The sequence below is a fragment of the Canis aureus genome, chromosome 23 (genome assembly GCF_053574225.1).
Source record: "Canis aureus isolate CA01 chromosome 23, VMU_Caureus_v.1.0, whole genome shotgun sequence".
NCBI classification, from domain to species: Eukaryota; Metazoa; Chordata; class Mammalia; order Carnivora; family Canidae; genus Canis; species Canis aureus.
Window position 1 is genome coordinate 24,223,304 of NC_135633.1, and position 23,586 is coordinate 24,246,889.

The following is a 23,586-nucleotide window of genomic DNA, read 5'->3' on the forward strand; positions in this document are numbered from 1 at the left end:
TGGATTGTGTACTATGATACCAGTGTATTAGTTTATTTAAATATATGTATTTAAATATAAATTATATATATATGAATATATAAACATTAGTGTGTATGTGTTTATATGCCATATGTGACTTTTTATAAAATTAGCATTGCTATACACTACTTGCTTATTTTTTAATCACATGAAAATTTGCCCTTTTTGTTTTCTTTCTCCTTTCCTGATTCTTTAGGCTTCCTGCACCTGGGATCTCTATCATTTATCTGAAGATAATGCTTTTCTATACAAAACATAATGTTTGTTCTTAAATGAAAATGTATTTAATTCTGTTTTTAAAGGACTTTTCATTAACCTCAGAATTCTGACAGATAATTATCTTTTTTGAGCACCTTACTGATAATTCATTGACTTTATTTTATTTCTTTGAGAAATTGGTATAATACTTATTTGTTCTTTACAGCACGTAATCTCTTCCTTTGCTTTCATTTGTAACTATATGCATTCCTAGGAAAGGATGAGAAAACACATTTGAATTGAGTCCTTCTTGGGTAGGAGGAAAATCAATTTCTCTCTCTTTTGAGAATATAATGCAAATAATATTTAAAAGTGGCCTGTGCATCCTGAATAGAAAAGAATATTCCTTGATTTTCTTGGTGGATATTCTTTTAATAGGATTATTATCATTATCTAAAGATTTGTTTATTTGAGAGAAAGCAAACACGGAGGGGCAGAAGGAGAGGGAGAGAGAATCTCCAGCAGACACCCCTCTGAGCACAGAGCTGATGTGGGACTTGATCCCAGGACCATAAGTCCATGACCTGAGCTGAAATCAAGAGTCAAGAATCTGATGCTTAACCGACTGAGTCAGCCAAGCAACCCTGTCTTGGTAGATATTCTACTACAAAATTTCCTTTTAGATAACAAGCATTTACTTATTCTTTTGGTCCTGGATATGTATTTATTCTGTTTCGTTGATATTTTTATTGTGAATATAGTCTTTTATTAATACATTTCTGTGTATTTCTCTTTAATGTTTAAGGTATGTCTTAAACTATTAATTTCCATAGTGGTTTTCATATTTCATTATTGCAGTCTTGTTTATAAAATGTATCTAAGTATAACTGTTTACATACTACCTATTTGGATGTTGGAGTCCAGATTAAATGTTTCAGACATCCCCTTGTGGCTTCAACTATGGGACCAGGGCTGTTAATGTGTATAGCTTATTGGTCTTTTTTCTCTGCAAGGCAGTTCTTATTTTCATCATAAACCTTTTCTTATACTGTAAGATATATAATTTCTTATATTATACACTTATATTGTAAGTGTCTTGCCCCCCTCCTTTTTTTAGTACCAAGTTCCCGATAATTTGTACTCTGAGTTGCCCATAACTGGTTGGTTCATTAAGAGAACATCTGACCCTACAGCTAGACCTCTGTAGTGTCTCGCTGTAGGGTCAAGAGATTGGCCTCTATTTCATCCTCAAGGGTCAACAGAGGCATCTCAGAAGCTGTCTGCCTCTGGTAAGAGATCTGAGTGTGATAAAGAATCTATGGAGGAAAGAGAAGGAAGATTTGTTATTCTTCTCTGAGGAATACACAAGTCAGAATGAGTATCCATACGTTCTTTGGCCTTTATAAGATCCAGAACTTGGTACAACTCCTTTGATGAACAGCAGCTTGGGAATCTCTTCCCAAGTAAATATAGGACAGGAGGGCAAGATTGATATTTGATTATTTTCCATGTAATTGATTATCTCAGGAGACCTACGTTTTTGGAGATCACCTCTCCTGGCCTCATCTTTTATTTCTGCACTCTTTGGTATTTTTACAGTGTCATGCATTTTTGAAAAGTAAATCTTTCTCCATTAGTTACCTCTGCCTAAAACAACTCCTATATGTAATATTTTTCCTATCAGAATATCATTTCCAAGTTCTTCCACAGGATTCCAGAAATGTGCATTTCTAGGAGAAAGATCTTTGTGTTCAAGCTCAGCATCTCCAGGGTAGAAGATCTCATTGTCAGAGAGGGAAGCAAAGAGGATATGAACCAAGTCTTGCAGGCACACACATCAAGTTTTGCTCTTAATGAGTTGTGTGATCCTGGGTCGATTATCCAACACCAGCTCTGCTGATGTACATTGGCCATTGGCCATATTCTAGGCTCCGTAAGGAATAAACCATATCCTGAATTCAAGAACTTAAGATGTCATGTCTGAGAGAGACATGTATTTTTAATGTCACAAATCATGCCATCACTCATAACGGAAGCATCAGGAAAAGGCCTCTGAGTAGAAAAGTGGGAGACCTTTGTCCCAAGGAATAGACAGGAGACTTTTGAAGAGAAAGAAAAATGTGTATCTCCCAAAGGGATGTTTGCTGGGTGCAGTTGAGTGGAGCTGGAATTCCTCCACAGGAGGTGAAGCAGCGTGAGCAGGGGTTTTGAAAGCAACATTATATTATAAATATATGGAATATATATGCATTATATATATATTCATATATATATGTATAATGGAATATTACTCAGACATCAAAATGGTGGAATCTTACAATTTGCCACAATGTTGTTGGAACTAGAAGTTATTATGCTAAGCAAAATAAGTCGATTAGAGAAAGATGATTATCACATGATTTTGCTCTTTGTTTCTTTTTTTTTGGGGGGGGGGAGAACAAAAACATCCAAAATTTATTCTCCAACAAGACCGACAGCATCAGCAGGTAAAAACTACAGGGGTTTCTCCACAGATCATACATTCACACGGGCATGATTTGCTTAACAGGGAAAAAAGCGCTGGTGTGTTCTCAGTAACAATATCCACTTCACAGTGTAAGGAGGTACTAGCATTGTGTTCTCAACTTACAATTCCAGAAGGAAAGGCACAACGTGGCCAAAAAAATTTGGATCCTAAAGTCAGGTGCAATAACACAGACCAACTTTTGTTAACAGTCTTGATCTACTTTTCCACAAAGAAGGTGATTCTCCACTTGGAAATTAAGGTCTTTCTTTCTCCCTCTTTGTTCAACCATCAGAGCATGTTTCATCATTACATATACAAAAAAGGGGGGGCGAGTAGAGTTAAAAAAAAAAAAAAAAGAACCATGAAAATATCTTCCACGTCCAGCTGCTCCCACCACACATCAACTCAGGTTTAAGACAGCGCATTAGAACACTTCAGCGGTCATAAAATAGGAAAATAGACATTATGGCTACAAAAATAAAAAATAAATGAGGTAGATAAATTAAAGCTTTCACACCCATGACTTGCCCATTCGAACATCGTAGCCTTCATGCAATACTCAAGAACAATCTTCATACTAACTTGGCATAAGCTGCACCAAGGACACTTTTTCTGTACAAAGTAGTATGTGAACCTGTAAGAAATATGCCCTTTCCGTGAGTTTCTTCAAGAAGGAAAACCCAGGTCTTTGATCGAGTAGGCACTGGGGAACCAAATTAAGTCACCTGAGGGTCCCTGTTTAGGTGCCTAGCCCTCCTGCTGGCTCACGAATGAGACACCTGGAAAGCATAGGGAGTACGTTGCCACTCTTGGGGCTCTGAATGACTCTATTTAAATAAGCAGCAACACATATTGACCCCCTAAGGACTAAACCAGTCCATTTGAGGGTATCCTACCTAAGGACCAAGGTTGAAGGAATTTTGTAATTCTACAACCTTGGTTTAAAGAAAAAGAAAGTACATTCAGGAAAAAAAATGGAAAGATGGTGGGTGGGTGTCATACGAAACAGGGCCCTAAACAGATGCCAGATCTTGTCCACGTACCCGCATAGAGTCACCAGGGAAGTATACAGTACCCCCTCCCCCAATAGGCTAACAGTTGTCTTGTCCATTTTAATTCAGTAAGTTCCAACTTGAAATAGGAGGGTAGTCTTTGGAAATACTTATTCTTGGTTGTACAAGGGTTTTATGTATACAGCTTGTCGCAAGTAACAAAGCTACTTTGCAGGACCCGCTTCTTTCCAAAATGAAGAAAAAAAAATTCTAGCCTGTATACGTTTCAGTATTTTTTGGTTTTTTTCTTTTTTCAATTTCTTTTCTCTTTTTTAATTTTTTTTTTTTTTTTTTTTTTTTTTTTTTTTTTTGCAAAGCAGCATAACAACATCTGATTGTAGGACTTGCCTGAGGTTGTGATCACAACCCTAAACATCTGCACATCAGTAAGAAAAACAGGAGGAGATGGGTTCTTCTAACAAGGAAAAAAAAAAGTAGAGTTCTAGAGGTCATTCTGCCTGCATTTCTCCCTCGACAAAGAGCTTAGCTGACTGCAATCTTATTTTCTTCGAGGAAGTGAGGGAATTGGTGTTTGGGGACGCTGTCGGCAGCACCTGGTTTTTCCACTTCAGCACTGATGGCAGACTGGGAGCCATCCATCTCGGAGATAGGGGTGTTGTTCACAATGGAGCTGGCCCCAGGGAGACTGGGAGGGTAGGAATCCCCCCACTCTGGATCACAGAGATCTCATTGGTCTTCATGGCCAGACCTCCATTGAGCATTGGTGGTGTACTGGTTCCAAATGACAGGGTCCATGTTCCCGAAGGGGCCAGGATTTCCTTTGGAAACATCTCAGGGACTCTCTCTCCCCACAGCAGGAACCTGGGGCTAGACGCCTGCAGCTCAGTCACTTAGCATCTGACTCTTGCTTGTGGCTCAGGTCATAGCCTCAACATCCTGAGATCGTGCCCCTGGCAGGCTCTGCGCTTAGGGCAGAGTGTGCTTGAGGAGCCCGTGTCTCCCTCTCCTACTCCTTGCTCCCTGCCTGCCTCTTAAACAAGCAAATTATCCAAAAAAGAAATAATCTGAGAGGATAAATTTTCAAAAAAATTTGGATCAATACAAGGATCTAGTGGGAGAGGTTGGCATCCCAGGTCCAACTGCCAGCTGAGTTTTAACATCACTTCCCTGCGTTAATGGCTTTACCCCTTGAATTTGACCACACGTCTGTCTCTTGAGGTGCCAACAGGGAGACCTTTCCTTGGGTGGGAGGGCTCAGGGTGTGAGGGCTACAGGATGTTGAGCGCCATCCTGTAATTTGGCAACAGAAGGGAATCGCATCGAGCCCTGCATCAGCGAAGGGCTCAATGGCTATGGGAACCGACTGGCCTTCTGACATGTTGTGCAGCACACGAGGCCCCTGTGCCTGACCCCGGGAGGGGGGTCAGGGATGTGCTCCTTCAAAACCTAACTGCGGAGCAATAGACACAGTACAGTGAGCCCCGTGTCCCTTTGGGAGAAAGTCTCCCAACTCACCAGGACCATGCTCAAGCCTTGGGGAAGGTGGGGAAGGACCTCAGGCCAATGGGGTCTCCGGGGAGAACCAGTTAGGAGAAAGCATAGGACAGTGCAAACTACTGGAGAGTGAGTGCGAAGAGACATGGTGTGTCTCTTTTTTAAAACATTTATTATTTATTCATGAGAGACACAGAGAGACAAAAGCAGAGAGGCAGACACACAGACAGAGGCAGAAGCAGCCCCCGTGCAGAGAGCCCGAGGCAGGACTGGATACCGGGACTCTTAGGGTCAGGGCCTGGGTGGAAGGCAGGCGCTAAACCACTGGGCGACCAGCCATCCCCTGAAGGCTCTATTCTGATATTCCTCCAAATCTGTGCACAGGGACTCTGCATCTGGCCCAGGCAGGGTCAGGGCCATGGGGGCAAGTCTGGGGAGGAGGGGAATCCAGCTCATGTGGGAGCAGGTGTCTAGGGGGGAGCCCAGGGGAGTTGCAGGCTGGCTTCTGGGACCCGGGGTCTTCCTGCCACATCAGAGCCCTGGGTGTCAGATAGCCCCAGCCCCTGCACTCACCTGGAGCCCGCGCTGGCCTCTGTTAGCTGTGCAGGGCAATTCCCAGTTCCTCAAGGCGGTGGGGCAGACCACCTCTTCCTCCCCCTCCTGCCCCATGTCCTGGGTGGATCTCCGTGTAAAGACAGTGCCCGGCAGCCCGGCAGGAGGCCTCAGCGCCCGGTCTGGCTGCCTTGGCTGGGCCGCACAGCCAGCTGACTCCATTCCAGACACACCACAGTGCAGTCGGCACACACCTCCCCCAAGGAGAGCAAAGGGATGCAGCTGCCAGGCCTTGGGTTAACTCTGGGTTGGGTAAGAGGCACCTCAGGAATCCTGTTTCCACCCTGCCCACCGTGACATCAGGGTGACCCTGAAGGATCACCGGGGAACCTGCTGCCCTGCAACCTCCTCCAGCCTGGATGTGACCTGCCCACAGATCCCTGTTTCCCTGAAACTGAAGAGGAGGGGATGGGGCTGCCCAGGATGGCTGGCAGAGGTGGCCTGGCCTGGGCTGGGCTGCTCTGTATTACCTTATGGTGCCTCTTGATAAACGCCCTGAGGCGTTGGATTTTATGGTGGAGCCAAAGTCTACAGCCCCTTGTGAACTGTGTGTCGCCCTGACCCGGGTTCTTCCTCCGACTGGATGCCCTTGTGAACAAGCGGCATCCCTGGGGTTCCTGGAAACCAGAGTCCCCAGAAGTGGGAAAGTAGCAAGAGAACATCTTTCAGTCGCGGATGTCTCCAGCCAAGTGAGCCTGAGGTGGGGCTGCCCTAGAATGCGGGTGCCTGGTTACAGGGGTTCCAAGTTCTGTTGGGCTCTGTGTCAAGGAAGTGACCTCACTGCCTGGAACCCCCTACCTGAGTCCACTCCTGGAGGAAGCTTCAGGAGCAGCACTCGGGGTGCCGACAGCTCCCCGCTCCCTGCAGGCAATGGCCTGTGTGCACACAGTGACACAACCGCACCCCTCTCCACAGGCCCCAGGGAAGGACTGTGTGCAGCCAGGGCCCCAGCCTGGAAACACACCTGGGTTCAGACACAACTTTCCATTCTTCCCTGGTTTTGACCCCTCAGAAGCCATTGTGCCTGTCGGGGATGGTCTGCGTCTTGCCTGTGGAACAGGGAGTATCCTAGCGGGTGCTTCCTCCAGATGTCCCCAGGCCACTGTGGCATCATATCTATGACATTGGAGGCGGGTGTCACATGCAGGAAATACCTTCCACCACATGTTCTTCCTTGGTGTGTTCCTGCGTCCAGGCCCACAAGGTCCTGTGTGCACACACGTGGGCACCTGTATTCTCATTCTGGAGGCCCAGAAGATGACAGTCCCTCCGGGGGAGGGATGGGTAATAGCTTCCCACGATCCTAGGCTCCTAATCCAAGGCAAACCCTACAGAAGTTGTCGGAGTCTTGGCCCAGAAGGTGTGAGGCTGTCCTCATCCTGAAACCCTACCTGTTGTGTGTTACAGGCCATTCCTTCATTTCCACTGGGTGAGCTGTGGACAGCGGTGCACCCAGTGTGTCGCCCTGACCCGGGCTCTTCCTCAGACTGGAATGTGCTGGAATGCCTCCCGTCTGGGCTGTCAGTGCCCACCCCCACCCCCGTCACATCTCCATGTCTGTAGCCAGTTCCATCCACACAACCTTTTCCCAGCCCCCTCAGGAAGGGAGGAGCAGCCTTGGCCCCCAACAGAGGACACAGAGCTGGCTTCATGCCCCATTCTGCCTTCTTCACAGGCTGTGATCCTGGCAGGCAGTGGCTCTGCTTGGATCTGCACCTCCTCCCCTCAGTGGCTCCCTGGAACCCCAGGTGCTGTGTTTGTCAAAGCCCCACAGTTTGACACAGCCTCACCTGTAGAGTTCAGGAGTCAGAGGTAGCACCAGGCTCTTTTTTTAGGGAGCAATTGCTCTTTTCATTCCTGATGATTTTCCGTATTTTGTCCATCTTTCCCCCTGGAGCATGAGCTCCGAGAAGGAGGACCTGGTCTGCTTCTCAGCTCTGGCACTATCTGTGCTGGGGCTCAGCGGCTGAAGGAGCAGGTGGGAAGTCCCATCCCACCATGGGCCAGCTCAGCGGTGGGAGCCTTATTGATTTGGGGCATTTTTAAACACTTGTGCTTTTCTTTTCTTTTTTTTTTTTAAGGAAACTCTGTGCCCGATGTGGGACTCGAACTCACGACCCCAAGATCAATAACCACAAGCCCTTCAGACTGAGCCAGGCAGGCGTCCATTGGTCATTTTAAAACTAGTAGACTGATAACTATTTCAGTTAATTTGGTGATCCACATTTGTAGGTCTATTCCATTGTTATTTGCTCTAAGTTGAGCAGAATCGTGATAAAATAAAAAAAAAATTCAGCAGAGATGAAGCCTCAGGTCAAAACCCACAGTAAAATCAACCAATATAGGACTATTTGTAGAAACTTTGGTACTGCTCTATCCCAAGGAGTTTGAATGGTTGTATCTTCATTCTCATTTGTTTCTATGAATCTTTTTAATTCTTCCTTAATTTCCTGGTTGACCCTTTCATCTTTTAGCAGGATGGTCCTTAACCTCCACGTGTTTGAGGTCCTTCCAAACTTCTTGTGATTGAGTTCTAATTTCAAAGCATTATGGTCTGAGAATATGCAGGGGACGATCCCAATCTTTTGGTATCAGTTCAGACCCGATTTGTGACCCAATATGTGGTCTATTCTGGAGAAAGTTCCATGTGCACTTGAGAAGAATATGTATTCAGTTGTGTTTGGATGTAAAGTTCTGTAGATATCTGTGAAATCCATCTGGTCCAATGTATCATTTAAAGCTCTTGTTCTTTGGAGATGTTGTGCTTAGAAGACCTATCGAGTGTAGAAAGCGCTAGACTGAAGTCACCAAGTATAAGTGTATCATTATCTAAGTACGTCTTAACTTTGGTTATTAATTGATTGATATATTTGGCAGCTCCCACATTCGGGGCATATATATTGAGGATTGTTAAGTCCTCTTGTTGGATAGATCCTTTAAGTATGACATAGTGTCCCTCTTTATCTCTCACTACAGTCTTCGGATAAATTTTAGTTTATCTGATGGCTACCCCTGCTTTCTTCTGAGGGCCATTCGAATGGTAAATGGTTCTCCAACCTTTTATTTTCAGGCTGTAGGTGTCCTTCTGTCTAAAATGAGTCTCTTGTAGACAGCAAATAGATGGGTCCTGCTTTTTTCTCCAGTCTAAAACCCTGCACCATATTCCTCATGGACTTCCATCTCTATTCACAGAGACACACACACATGCACATGCTCATATGATTGAAATGGTCCTCATGAGGACATTCATTAGCATCCTCGCAGATCCCTGCATGATTGCTGCTGGCAGCTCCCACATGAATTTCTGCAGTGCACTCACACCTAAGGAAGTCCACCCTCTTGGCTTCAGGTTCTCCAGGGAGGTCACCACAGGGAGTCGTGTAAGGAGTCCTTGGACCAGCAGGGGGCGACGTCGGCAACCAGAATCCTTTCCTAAGCTTCCAGGAGGCTTTGACACTGTGCAGGTGCCCAGGGAGGGAGGTCTGCATCTCCATGGCTTGGGGTTGCAGTGTGAGCATTTCCTAGGGCCCTAAAGGGACAGTGGGTAATTACAGAATATCTGAGGACCCAGAAATCCCCCCTAGTGATGCTACTTTGAAAATTGCTGGACCCCGGGCTCTGAACTGAGGTGAAAGATTTGCAGGAAGCTCAGGCAATGGTATTACGTTCTCGAGGCTTTCCAGGAAATCTTCTTCCAAGATGTATATCCAACTCAGTCAAGGCTTCGGATAATAACAACGCAATGATTGGCAAAGTGACACTGATTATGGGAACACCAGAGGGTGCCCTCACTTGGACCAGTATTTGAGCAATTACTGATGCCAAGTCAGTGGATTTGGTCTTGCCCCATGGAGTCATCCTAAACATCCACATTTCTAAAGGAAATATTCACTCACAGAAATAACACTTCTTTTTATACAGAGCATTGATGAGCCTATTGTCAGAAATTTAATAACTCATTTAATATCGTGCACTAGAAAAGAAGCATTTAGGGAAGGCAAGTTATCTCCTTGTCCTTTCAGCTTCCATCAAACTCATGGAGTCATGTTTGGAAGGATTAAGGCTAAAATAGAACACTGTTCTTGCCGAAGTTTGTTAAGAGAAAATGACGCATTATCTGATGAGTGTTAATTTTGCTACTCTGAAAAAAAAAAAAAAGATATACTAATGTGCCTCAACATTTCTCTTTCCTGAGTAATTCAGAGACACACCCAAGTAACTAAGCACTTGTCCTCTTCTTTAAATGTGTGTTAGATATGAGCTGTTTGCTCCAAAATGCAGAAATGCATTGAAGCAAAAAGTGATGGGGTAGGAAAATATCTGGAAAACCATTTGTCTTTCCAATTCAACAATACTATTTAATGTGTGTGTGTGTGTGTGTGTGTGTGTGTGTGTGTGTATTTGACTGTGAGTGTTTTCCAGGAAAGAAGTTTGCATGGAAGAAGGTCGGAGTCAGAAGGTATACGTCTGGACTCCTGTGTGATTCTGAGTCTGGGGTTGTGGATTTGCTCCTGAATGGAACCCTTGGTGCCCTGTAACCCTGGGTCAGGTGTTCAAAACTGCAGCTATTTCAGAAAACCGTCCTTTCTCTTCACACTTCGATTCATGAGTTACACATTCAAGGAGACTGACTCCACACAAATTATTCCAAATTAAATGATATCTATGTTGGACACGCACACTCACTAACTCCTGTGCTATTTAGAAGAGTCCAGGAGGGGGCCGGTTATTTCCTATGTCTTCTGGAACACTTGCTTTCACAGAACTGAAGCTCCAGTGCAGCTAGTGTGTGCTGACTGTGTCACAGCGGTGGGGAAGGCTATAGGCCTGGGGGCAAGCGCTCAGGAGTATAAAGGATCAGGCTCTGGGCCAGGCCACGTGCAGACATGTTCATTACCAAGTTAATGGAGGACACTGTGGTGTTTGTGCAAACTGGGGCTCCTCTACTTTCTTTTTCTCTTCTCTTGGTCATGGAGTTATTCACCAGAAAGTAGCAGCATTGCAGGCAGGATGTTTAAGAGACATGGAAGTCAACATGCCTGTGCCAATGTCATTTTTAATGGATTTTTCACAAGCTAAGTCATTTTAAAACACAAGACAGTTATGTTTAAAAACTACTATGTACTGGGCCGAGACAGTCCTGCCTTAGTAGTTTCTGTGCAATCAGGTGCACAGCAGCGGGAAAATCATCTCCTCTCCTATTATGTGAAAGTGAATATGTGGACTGTGATGAATGAGATATTTCTAGGTGTATGATGGAGAGATGATGGAGGAGACATGGATTACAGATAGGTTCTTCAGGGATAGGTGGACAAAACAGTAGATCGAAAAATAGATAGGGAGTAACATTGTTCTTGAGAGCGATTCCTCAGGCCTCCTTCCCTGCTTGGAAGGTCCTAGCCAGAGGTGAATCTTGAGGAGCAATTACTAGCAGGGCAATATTATCAGAAACTTCCTGGCTCCTACAGGGTCACAACCTATCTACTCTTTTCCAAACCAATATTTAACTCTCAGTAGGGCCTCCAGTCTTCCATTGAAAGCCACGATTTCCACAGATGCAGGGGCTGCACAGGGGATGAGCAAGGACTGTGGAGTACTGGAAGCACAGCACATGAAGGATTTTTTCACCTTTCCTCAGAATGCAGTGTCCAGCTGTGCCAACATTAGAGTTGCAAGGTGGGAATACCACGTTCCCAGACCTTCTGTAAATATTCATCGTGCCTCTGCAGCTCTAGCAATTGCACACGCTGCAGCCCAAAGTGTGGAGCTGCACACCTGCCAGCCTGAGCAACTGCACAAAGTGGGGTCCTCCTGGAAGCCTAGGAAAAACTTGTGCTGGCCAGCGTCGCCCCCTGCTGGTCTGAGATCACCGTGCAAGGCTCCTTCCTGTGACTTCCCCCATGGAATGCGAACCAGGTGGGTGGACTTCCTCAGGTGTGGGTAGCACAGGTGGGAGAAGGGCCTCCTGGAGGTGCTGGCCACACCGTGCAGGGAGCTGAATGGGTAATTATGGAGGTTTTCATGAGATAAGATCAAATAATGTGTGCGCTTGTGTGTGTGTGTATGAAAGCACATGTTAATCCAGCAGAAGTTTGGATACCAAAATCTACAGACTGACTTGTATATGTGGATTTTTCTGTGGCTTTTTCCTTCGTCATTCATGCGTGCTGCCCTATTTCCATGTCCCTTAAGATTCTTGTCAATTTAGATCAAATCAACAATAAAAGTGACTTCATTGGATGTAGTCATTCAAAATCGAACTCCACTTTGTGAGTTTAAACCCTTTAATTCCAGAAATACTATATCAGTCTTCTTTGATCTGGAATTCCTGGATCCAGGGATGCAAAGGTTGGTAGGTTTTACAAAACGGCTCCAGCCAAAATGACAGACACAGGATTTCAGGGCACAGAGGGAACTATTTAGCCCAGTCTCAGAGTCACACCTGGACCCAGACATGACTGTTGTAGGATAGAGAAGATTGCAGGAAGAGTGACAGGTCATTCATCACTAGAGTTTTCAGGGCAGATGGGGCTTTGGAGGACAGCTTGTGGGGTGGGCAAGGTCTGGTCTTCCTCCAGGTAGACCCTCTTTCCTGAAACAAACCCCCAACACACACAGATACTCGAACAACACACACATCCACACATAAATGAACGATTCTAAATATTGTCTAAGTAAGACAAATGGTTTTCCACCTGTCTTCAGACCTCATCACTTCTGGATCCAATGTATTTTAACTTTTTGAAGCAAGTGACACGTATTTATTTTATATTCTAAAAGAAAGAGGATACTTTCTCTACATGTGGGTGGATTCCTCGGGAAAGGAAAACAACGAGCTATGCCCGTGCATCCTCTATTAAATAAGCAAAGCTAGAGCCATCAGATACTGCACATCAGTTAAACAAGAAGAGTTTTCTACATCGAATTTGAAATTTCCCAAATAGGACTAAGTGCATTTGACAGAAATTAGGAGGACAGTGACCATTCTGGCTTCCCATCAATGCATCAGTATCTACTTTTGGATATGAACTAGTTAGAGGTGTTATCATCCTCTAACCCTGTTTCTATGCACATCATTAACTCCAAATAGCTTCATCACAATACTTGTATTTCTATGATAACTTACAAAAGATATTAGGCGTTGTGTATGTACCCACTCCCCGAGGAGCCTGGCAAATTGATTATTGTTTTCTCAAGAATAAATATATTTTAAAAAATCATTGAGTTCAAGTCTGTAAATCAGTGGCAAAATTACAATTGAAATGAAAAATTATAGGGAAGGGGCAAGATGGTAGAAGAATTGGGGACCTCAGTTCATCTGGATCCTTGAAGCTAGGTAGATGCTACCAAATCATTGTGAACAGCCAGGAAGTCAACATGACGTTTAATAAAAGACTTGCTGGACCTCTGCAAGTAGAAAAGCAACCACCCTCGGCAAGGTGGGAGATGCGAGACGTGAATCCAAAGTGATACATCAGAAGGCAAATGGCAGGGCAGGCAGTTTACACATCCCAGGATTGGGAAAGGAAAGGGCCACGGAGCCCACAATTGCAAGCCTTAGCAATCTGATCTGGTGAGAGACAACCTTGCCTGAAAGGAGCTCAGTTGGTGAAATGGGCAGACACTAGTCCGGACACAGTGTCTCAGAATTCCCAGAATTCCAGAAAGAATGGGGATGCCCGAGGGGGTGGCCTTCCCAAATCCTGGGCTGTGGACACTGGTCATGGTCACCAAGAGTGCAAGGGGGCTCTCAGCTCAGTTGGCCGTAAAACTGGAGCCACTTTGCCTAGTCGGCTGACCACTCTCCACCTGGGAATTCTGCAAGGGACAGGGAAGTGGGGACCCTGCGCCTTGCCCTGGGAGAGACAGAGGGTGTAGGTGCACCACCGGGGGACAGCCCTCAGTGCAGAGACCCTGGAACAAACAGTAACAGGGCAACCCTCTCTCTCCTCCAGGTGGATTGGTCTGGGCATCCACCACAGGAGTCTGCAGCGTCTGGCACCCCCAGCAGTGACTCCTGCTTGTCCCTGAGAGCTGACTGAAGAGCAGGAGCCTGATCTCTCTGCTCTGAGACTGGAGATCAGATTCCAGCCATTTTGTGCTGGTCTCCTAAAGTGGCACAGGGAGCTTTCAGGGAACGAAGCCACACAGGAAAACCAGAAAGAGCTCACAATGAGCCAGACCCCGTGGCAAGGGGAGGTGTAAACCAGACGAGCAACAGACCACTGTGCATCAGTGCAGCATGCCCCTCCCCCGGAAGATCAGCTCCGAAGATCCCATGAACACCATGTTTATGGACATCAAAGGACTGCGTATCCCGGGTGTGGGACAACACAGTATACAGAATTTGAGCATTTACCTAATGATTCCTATACCTGCGGTTTAAAATTATACGATGCTTTTTTGTGTTTTTCCCCTTTTCACCTGGTTTCATATTTTCTCAACTCTGATTTTAAGGCTTTTGTTAACATCAATTTTTTTACATTTTTATTTTATAGATACATTCTTCATGTTTGGCTTTTTGTCACTGGAATGAATTTTATGGTTCTCCATCTATAAGTTTTGCTTCTTGACAATTTTGAGATTTAGTGTCTCACGCTCATGGTGTATCCATAACCTATGCCAGTTTGTCCAGATAACTCTGTCTTCCTCCATATCTGGATGGGAGTGGATTTTCCTTTGGGAAGACAGGTTTGGTCTGCTTTGCTTTGCTTTGCTTTGCTTTGCTTTGGTTAATGGATGGCGGGGAAGCAAAAGACACGTGAGGTGACTAGAGGGGAGAGCACGGGCCTGCTCAGGACTTCTTCAGCTAGCCTTTCTCCCTGGTCTCCCTGGTCACATGGAATGAATCCCCTCAACTGTACATGAAGTGCCAATTCTGATGGAGAACCCAGCCTTATGGCCCTTTGCTCACGCCTGCCTGTCTCCTCACCCCTGTACCCTATATATCTGCAGGTTCAAGACTCCTTAGGCTACTTCACTAGCTCCAATCCCAACATCCCCTGTGAGGACAGGCCTTTCTACCCTTGGACCTCTGGGATCTTCATAGGCTTCCAGAAAGTAGGGAACATTTCTATTACTGCACGCATCCCTTGAGTGCCCAAGAAGCCGCATTTTCGTCAGAAGCCGTGAGATAGCAATAGGGAAGTGTTCATGGGATGAGACCGGGGCCCAAGGCTCAAGGGACCAGACTCTGACCTGGGTCACATAATGATTGCATGAATGGCAGTTACTTAGGCCTTGGGGGCAGGAGAAGGATCCCACACCATGGCTTCTCTACTGACCTCTGACTTTTAAAAGCCCAGTGCGCTCATCCAGGAGCTCCTCTACCCTCCACCTACAGGCATCTGCACAGAGACAGGGAACACCCTTAAACATGTGCTCTGGAGCGAGGAAAGAGCAGTCAGTTGTTTTTCCTAAAAAAAGAAATTCTCTCAACACGACAATGGATGTGCTTTGGTTTGGTTTGGTTTGGTTTGGTTTGATTTGGTTTTGCTTCATTTAGTTTAATTTGGTTTGGTTTCATATGGTGTTATATTGTTTTGTTTCCATGAGCCCACATCAGAGATATGCCTGAGGATGAGAGACAGAGAGAGAAAGAGAGAGAGAGTCAGAAGGAAGCAACCAGTCCTGGGTCTCGTGTTATTGGACCATTATGTGCCCACTTGTCAAACATTGCCTCCTTGGGAAATCATGTGGAGGGTGAAAAATCTCCATGCCCAGGCCTCAGGAAGGAGGCAGCATGAACCAACATTGAAGTGGGTTTTGGGATATGTATAGAGGACAACCGTCAACTCGTCCCATTACAGACCAACGTGCAACCGAGGCCCCGTGTGGTGCTAATGACACCCACCCTGGATGCTCAGGGATCAATGTTCCCTATGCAGTACTTCACGCAGAACCCTGGGTGTGCAGGAGATCCTCAATGTCTACGTATTCCCTGAACCGATCAAGCTGCTGTCTCCCCTCAGGTAACTAAGGCTGGAGGAATTAATGGAATTAATATAATTATAGAGAGGTTCAGAAATGCCGAGAAAAAACCCCCACAAAACAAGATCAAAAGCAAGACATGCACGCTATTCATCTGTGCTAATATTTTATTAAGGGACATAAAACACTACACACAATTCTAAATTAACACTAAAGAATAAACAAGCTGCATGGGTTAAATATTGACAATCACAGTTCCCGCAAAGCTACCAGCATTGACACAAGAAAAACCCATCTCAGGAGAAAACAATGTCCATTTGCAGAGCCCACAGCGGGTGGGCTCTATGTGTGTGTGCCTGTGTGTGTGTCTCTGAATGGAGATGTAAGTCCATGCGGATTTGGTGGATACCAAAATTTCTGCAAGTGAAATCATAGTGGTACATTTTAGCGTGGGAATTAACCTCAGGACTCCTGTTTCCTGACTATTGGTATTTTACCAACACTTCTGCTCGATTTAGAGCTAATGGCAATGAAAATGGGGTCAAAGTTTGAGGATATTCATGATGTAACATTCATTTTGTCAATTAAAACTTCCAGTTAAAAACGGAGATATCATAAAGAGCATCCTACACAAAATTTTTTTGGACTCCGTGATTACAGAATAAATATCCTAAAACATGGTGGTGTCAAAGATGACACTTTTATTCTCTTAGTGTCCAGTGATGACAAGTGAACGTCAAGAATTCAGCAGGGCCCCAGTGTTTCTGAAGCCCAGTCACTGACCAAGGCCTGGCAAAATGCTCCTGTTGTTCTTGGCCTCTGTTTAGTAACGAAGACAAATGGACTTAGGTTTCCACCTTTCCTAAGACTTACCCAAATTCATAAACTGGAAAAGGTCATGGTCACAAGAAGGAATTAATTGTCTTGTCGACTCAAAATTTCCACAGACACTACTAATTCTGGAAGCAGAATAAACCATAATGGCATTTCCAAACCACGAGCCACCGCAGTGCCTTCCTCCCTGCATCTACAACTGCCAAAACCATAATGTGTAAAAAATGTGCAAGCCTACAACATACTCCAATTAAATGGAAAGTATATAATGGATATTGGTGTAGAATTACCTGAGGTACAGTTAAAATTAGGCATATGAAAACTGGATTTAAGATATAGACTTGCAGGAAAAGGAGTTTTAAAGGAATCTTTCCCAAAGCATAAAACCAGCCAGAGAATTTCTCTTGTTGTAGACCCGAGACACACCTAAGCAGAAAATGATATTCATCTAAACCTTCATAATCTTTGTATATTGGAATCATAGTAGAGAGAGATGAAGGTGTAGAAGCAAAGCAATGGATGCCACGTTCCCAAATAATTGGTTACAGCTACAAACACTCTGGCTGGTGAGGAGAACGTGTTCCTATGTGATATCTCAGCTCCTTTGGGAAAGTGATCTTCCCTGTCCTACAGGACTGACATCTGACACTCCTTGGCTCCCTTGCGGTTAGTCAAAGGAAAAGGACTTTCAAAAAGATTTCCTTTGAACATAGAAACTCTGAACAAATTCTGTTCAGAAAGGTGCAGGGACACTTAAAGAGGTTGAGAAGAATCTGAATGTGTTGGCTGTTTTCAGAGGCAAGATTAGGAGGTGGGCTGACCTGAATGTTCTCTATGAGAAAGGGACCACACCCAAATCCTGTAATCCAATCAAGCGATTCCAGTGGATTAGAGGATTTTGTGCCTTATCCCAGGGCCCAAAAGCCATAAAAGGTGGAGGTGAGGGTCACTATCTGCCATTTGGAAACTGGCTCAGTGAGAGAAGCATCCCTTTGTGACCTGAAGCTCCTGGTTGAATTTATCTTGTGGACACTGTTTCTGCCGACATGGAGGCTGCCTACCTCCACCGCTCAGAGGAGTCTCAGTTCAACGACTCTCCCAAACCCCAATCATGCTGGTCAAAGAGAGGTGGTGCTGAAGTCCACGGAGGACCCTCTCTGCCTGAGAAGACATCCCCTGCATCAAAGACACTCTCCTCCCTGACTGATCCTTTGGCTCCCGCATCAGCAGGGCGGCCTCCCACCAAGACGCCTCTGAGTTGGGAGGATCTTTCCCAGGTGGGAGCTGGGCTTCAGAACATGGGGAACACTTGCTACGTGAATGCAACCCTACAGTGTCTGACCTACACAGAGCCCCTTGCCAGCTACGTGCTGTCCCAGAAGCACGGGACAGCCTGTAGGAAGCAGACATCCTGCACGCTGTGTACTCTGCAGGCTCACATGACCCGGGTTCTCTGCCAAACTGGACGTGTGCTCCGACCCCTTCCACTCCTGCTCGCCGCCTTCCACACACACAAGCAAGAAGATACCCATGAGTATCTCATGTTCATTCTGGATGCAATGCAGCAAGCATGCTTGCCTGAAGACAAGCCCTCAGACTCTCAGCATGCTCAGGACAGCACCCTCATCCAGCATATCTTTGGGGGGTACTGGAGGTCACAAATCCAGTGTCTCCACTGCCAAAGCATTTCCAGCACTCTGGAACCTTACCTGGACATCAGCCTGGACATCGGGGCTGCTCAGAGTGTCAGCCAAGCTTTGGAGCAGTTGGTGAAGCCCGGAATGCTTGAAGGTGAAAATGCCTACCATTGTAGTAAGTGTCTAGAGAAAGTGCCTGCGTCCAAGGTGTTGACTTTGCACAGTTGTGCAAAAGTCCTCATCCTGGTCTTGAAACGATTCTCAGACTTCACAGGCAACAAAATGACTAAGGAGATGCAATATCCTGAGTGCCTTGACATGCAACACTCCCTGTCTGAGCAGAGGGCAGGACCCTTGTTTTATGTGCTCTATGCCGTGCTGGTGCATGCTGGGTGGAGTTTCCACAGTGGACGTTATTTCTGTTTCATAAAGGCAGGAAATGGCCAGTGGCATAAAATGGATGATGCTAAGGTCAGCGCCTGCGTTGTGACTTGTGCCCTGCGCCAACTTGCCTATGTCCTCTTTTATATGCAGAAGACCGATATGGAAAGAGACCTTGTGAGTGGGTCAGTCGAGGGAGGAATCGCATCTCCCGAGGCAGACCCCGTAGAGGTGGGTGAGGCCTCAGGAGAGAGCACAAGGGATCCCACTGTGAACCTTGCTGAGTCGGAGGAGCACGGGGAAGAGACCTCAAGGCAACAAACCACATTAGACCAGGGGAGATGCCTCCAAGAATGCAACCGACCTAAGCCTGAACTTCATGTCAGGAGAAGAGAAATTGCTCTTCCTGAGAATGCAGTCATCCTTCAGCACTCCAAATACAGACATGAGATGCCCAAGAATCATCCTCAGCAAACCATGGACCTGCTCCACACTGCAGCTGGGATGATCCCACCTCAGGTGGCCGGGGACGTGGCCAAAGTCCCGCATGTGCCAGGGAGAGCCAGACCAACCAAGAGGACGAGCAAGAAGGGACAGAGGTCTGGGGAAGCAGTGCAGGGATGTGTCTACTAACTTTATTGCACATGGGCACGCACGCGCGGGTGCACACACACACACACACACACACACGGTGTCACTCACTCACCAAACCCGAACACAGTCCCACACTGGAAATATTTGGTGTTGTGTGAAATGTGTGTTCTGTATGTATGGAAGAACCATCTATCTGGGTGTGTTCATGGGCTATGGCCTTCGACTGAAACTAGAGGACACTGACATTTAAAGCGGGTTCAGGGATCCCTGGGTGGCGCAGCGTATTAGCGCCTGCCTTTGGCCTAGGGCGCGATCCTGGAGACTCAGGATGGAATCCCACGTCGGGCTCCTGGTGGATGGAGCCTGCTTCTCCCTCTGCCTGTGTCTCTGCCTCTCTCTCTCTCTCTCTGTGTCTATCAAAAATAAATAAAAAATTAAAAAAAATAAAGCGGGTTCATTGTCATGATCTTATATTGGAATAGTGTGGATTCATATGGGGTCTATCCTGGAACCGGCCTCTCCTTCAGCCTTGGGGAGAGTAGGGGCAACTTGCAGGTGAGAGGCAGTGAGCAGTCAGGATTGAGAGTGGATATGATGCTGAGGACCTGGATTTGAAGTATATTCGACCCTCTCGTCATGCTCCGCACTTCCCATTGCTTATCTTCTATTTATATCGAAAGAATATTTGCCTGAACAGAAGCATGCGTGGGGCCTTGCCAGCGAAGTGTTTTGGTCATTGCTTGGAAATGGTAAGAAAGGAATTAAATGCTTATTTTGGGGAGATAACTGCATCCAGCCTGATTGAATCTCATTGAATGTATTATGTTCCCTTCACTATCTCCTACATTAAGACGGCAGAGAAGGAAACTGACAGGGACTCTTATTCCAAGGGGAAATGCCCAGCCTCCCACTGAACATAAGTTTCTATGAATATTTTGCTACCGTCTGCTATGTGGCACCTCCTGCCACAGAAGAAGTGGACTCTGGATTTCAGACCAGTTCAAATTCACGTTTGGACCTGGGTTGATACCTCAGAAAAACAGTGCCAAGTTCACGAATCTAGCAAAATGGTTTTTGAGGTCAGGTTATAGGTGCTCTGTGTTATCATTCTATTTCTTACAGAAGTAATTGACAAATTGATTGTAGAATGAAAATTATCGCATGATAACCAAAAGCTTCTGAGTGTGACCATAGATGTGCAGTTGTGACATCTCATCATAATGTATGTTCACTCTGTATTCAAACTTGGACATGCCACCCTTACTGGAAAGTAAGGGACAATAGGAACTGTGCAGAAGAAATCACACTTTTTTGTAGATTTTCATGTAACAAAGGCTGATTAGAGATAGAAAGTGTCAAGGTTTCTTTCATGTCTGGGAATTTTTTTTTTTTTTTTACAAATACAGTTTATCGTGTCATAAAGAGTGAGGGAACCTCTGTGTATGTGTTTGCTAGAGTTTCCTAAGAAGACCTGTAGGTATCCTCGTCCTCTGAAGACTGTCATAGGGAATGAGACAGCTCATGGACTGGGAGACTTGTCTTTCACAGAAGAGGACCCTCAGGAGGAGTCTGTTGGAATAAGGATATGTCCCCCTCCTGGACTGATATGGAGAACCAGCAATTCCTCCGCTGAACTAGTTGGAAATGGTCAAGTCCACAATGTGCTACGTGTTATGCTTCTGGGCGCCTACACGTATACTCCCCCCACTACACAGACACTGCAGTTTTTCGTTAGGTATATATATGGGAATCTCAAAGGGTGCTTACGAATCCAGAATGTCAAGTTTGTCTTACTGAAATACATTTTCTAAAAAATGTAGGTAAATCATCCTGGCAATTTGTACATTGGTTGTAAACAGAAGTAAACAAGTTAATCTGAAACTGTTTTACAAATGTCTGAATTTCTGATTTAGAAAAAGATCCCATCCAGAGATCTGCAAATTATACCATGTTTTCTCCTAGAAGACATTTTCTGTACTTGTTGATATTATTTTTCTGAAATTGTTATGGGGAATATTGCATCTGCTTTGTTCATTTTTGATCTAAAATGTTATTAGGCAGTTGTGTGTTTTTTTTATTCTTAATAGAAGACTGCAACATATGATTTGGTGTGCATGCTTTTACTCCCCAGTATTTCAGATATTTGAAATAATTATTTTATTTCCAGGCTGGCTCCTCACAGAGGCTTCTTTGCCTGTTTACCCTGAGTGGAATTCCCGCAGCCACATCTAGGTCACCAGCAACCTAAATTCATATCCTCCCTCTATGGGAATGTCTCACTCCTACTCACTGGATTAATATAGGGGAAGCGCCAGGAGCCATTTAAGAGGAAATGCAATGGGACATGGGCACATTATTCTTCAGGGTCTCTTCAGTTATGAGGGCTCTGACCAGGAAGAAGTGTGTGTGAAAAATTAGGTGGGGGGAGTAGATTTGAACCAGGAGCACACCATCTCTGGCCAAGGCTAGTAGAGACACCTGGGAGGGATGACCAGGAGATGGTTGGGTAGCACATTGTGGGGACTGTGGAGGCTGGACAGTCAGCAGATGAATTCTCTGGGTAGGTGTGTGGAGGTCAATGCTCATCCTGTCCAGGTATCCATTAGTCACTTAAGGGGTTTCACTCTATATCAAGATCTATTAGTCAGGAGGACAGACCGAAGAATCTGCATAGCCTCCCACAGAACAGATTCCCCAGTCCTTTCCAAGGAACCCGGAATTGCCAATCCTGGATGCAGTTCTAGGGAGACCTCCAACCTGTTTCCAGGTGACAATGAGTTGAGTCCTGGCTCCATCAACCTTTTGCAAGATGTCAGGCTGGAAATGTTTTCACAATAGGGATCTGGGCTGAAACTGGGATTTGGGGACAGCCGCAGGCTAGATTCCATGGCGGTATGTGGAGGTTTAATCTGGGAGGCCACATTGAATCAGTGGTCTGTGAGGTTGACAACGAGGGTAGGTTCCTGGCCATGGTGGGTGGATGTAAGCTGAAGGGATTACTTGACTTCCCTTCCTGAGCTTTTGTGTTGTCCAGCAGGAGAAAACAAAGTCAGGGCTTTTCACAGGAGATATCCTAGGGGGCATGTGTGTGTCGTAACAGGTTTGAGCTCATGCAGGAGACTTGTGGAAACAGCTTCTAGGGAGATTGCCTCCTCACATGGGGAATGCATTATCCCATTACCAACTGCTCTAATAGAAGATACCACAGATGGACCACATCTTACCTCTGCCTCTCCACTGTTGGTAATCAACCACAGTAAAGGCATGGAGATAGGAACAATCCATTCCACAGTTATATTATTAAAAGTGCTCATTTTACTGGGACAAGAAACCCAACCGAGTGGTGATAAGGAGACATAAAATACATTAGCCTCCTGTTACCAGAGGGCGAGATGAGGAGGTTTCAATACAGTATTTTAGTTTCTTTAGCAGAAGCCATTGCATTCACTCTTCTGGCAGTGGACAGAGCTAATCCTGTCTTTAAAATTTTTACTGATTGTGTGATACACAATTTGGAACCCTTATGGAAACAATACATTTTGTTGCATTCGGGATTGTTCCATTTGGAGACATCTAAGTAAACCAGTTCCATGTGGTGGCTCTAGCATGTTGGGTCTCACATGCCAGGGATCATACAGAAGCAAAGAATTGAAGGTGAAGGAAACATGGTACCTGAAGACTCCATAAACAAGGAAGGGAACTCAGGGAGAGAATGGAATTTTAAGAAATCCCACACAGAGTAAGAGCAAGGGAGTGAAGATACTCTGGTTCATAGACGTGAGACAGTAGTGGATACGGAAAAGCCCCACTGTCAGGAAGGAATCCGATGCCAATTCCTTCCAATGTGGCTGCTTTGGCAGTTGAGGTGTTCTAGATAATGTCTGGTCAAGGGCCTTAGTGTCCTATACTTCTTAACTGGAAATGAAAAATAATGTGAAACACGTTGGTCTCAGGAATGTGGGAGGCAGCTCAGCACCCAGCAGCATGGCTGCTGGGTAATCTCCTTGAGAATCTCTCTCCCTCTATTTTTCAGCCCCCATTCTCCTGCTACTCTGTGGTTTCTCTCTGGTCTCTTCTTGTCTCAAATCTATCTATCATCTATCTATCTATCTATCTATCTATCTATCTATCTATCGTCTATCTATCTATCTATCATCTATCATCTTAAACAAGAAACAAAAAATGAAACATGTTTGCATCTTTGCATCAATGTTCCCACATCCAAGTCAATTAGATCTGTGGAGTCCAGTGTTAATCAGTAATGTGGAAAAAGGCACAAGCCTACAACGTACTCCAACTGAATCAAGAGAATATAAAGGATATTGGGGTGGAATTCCCTGAGGAACAGTTAAAATGAGGCATATAA

The 23,586-nt window shown here is 45.4% G+C and overlaps 1 protein-coding gene across 1 annotated transcript; it reads left to right on the forward strand.

The window, feature by feature from the left end:
• The first annotated feature begins 17,654 nt into the window (after positions 1-17,654).
• Positions 17,655-19,259, forward strand: LOC144295172 (ubiquitin carboxyl-terminal hydrolase 17-like protein 6). Its single transcript, XM_077867623.1, has one exon. It carries the CDS (start codon positions 17,655-17,657, stop codon positions 19,257-19,259), a length of 1,605 nt encoding a protein of 534 aa, XP_077723749.1.
• The last annotated feature ends 4,327 nt before the right edge of the window (positions 19,260-23,586 follow it).

Coding starts and splice junctions, on each gene's coding strand:
- LOC144295172 (XM_077867623.1), top strand. CDS start 17,655: ATGGAGGCTGCCTACCTCCACCGCTCAGAGGAGTCTCAGTTCAACGAC.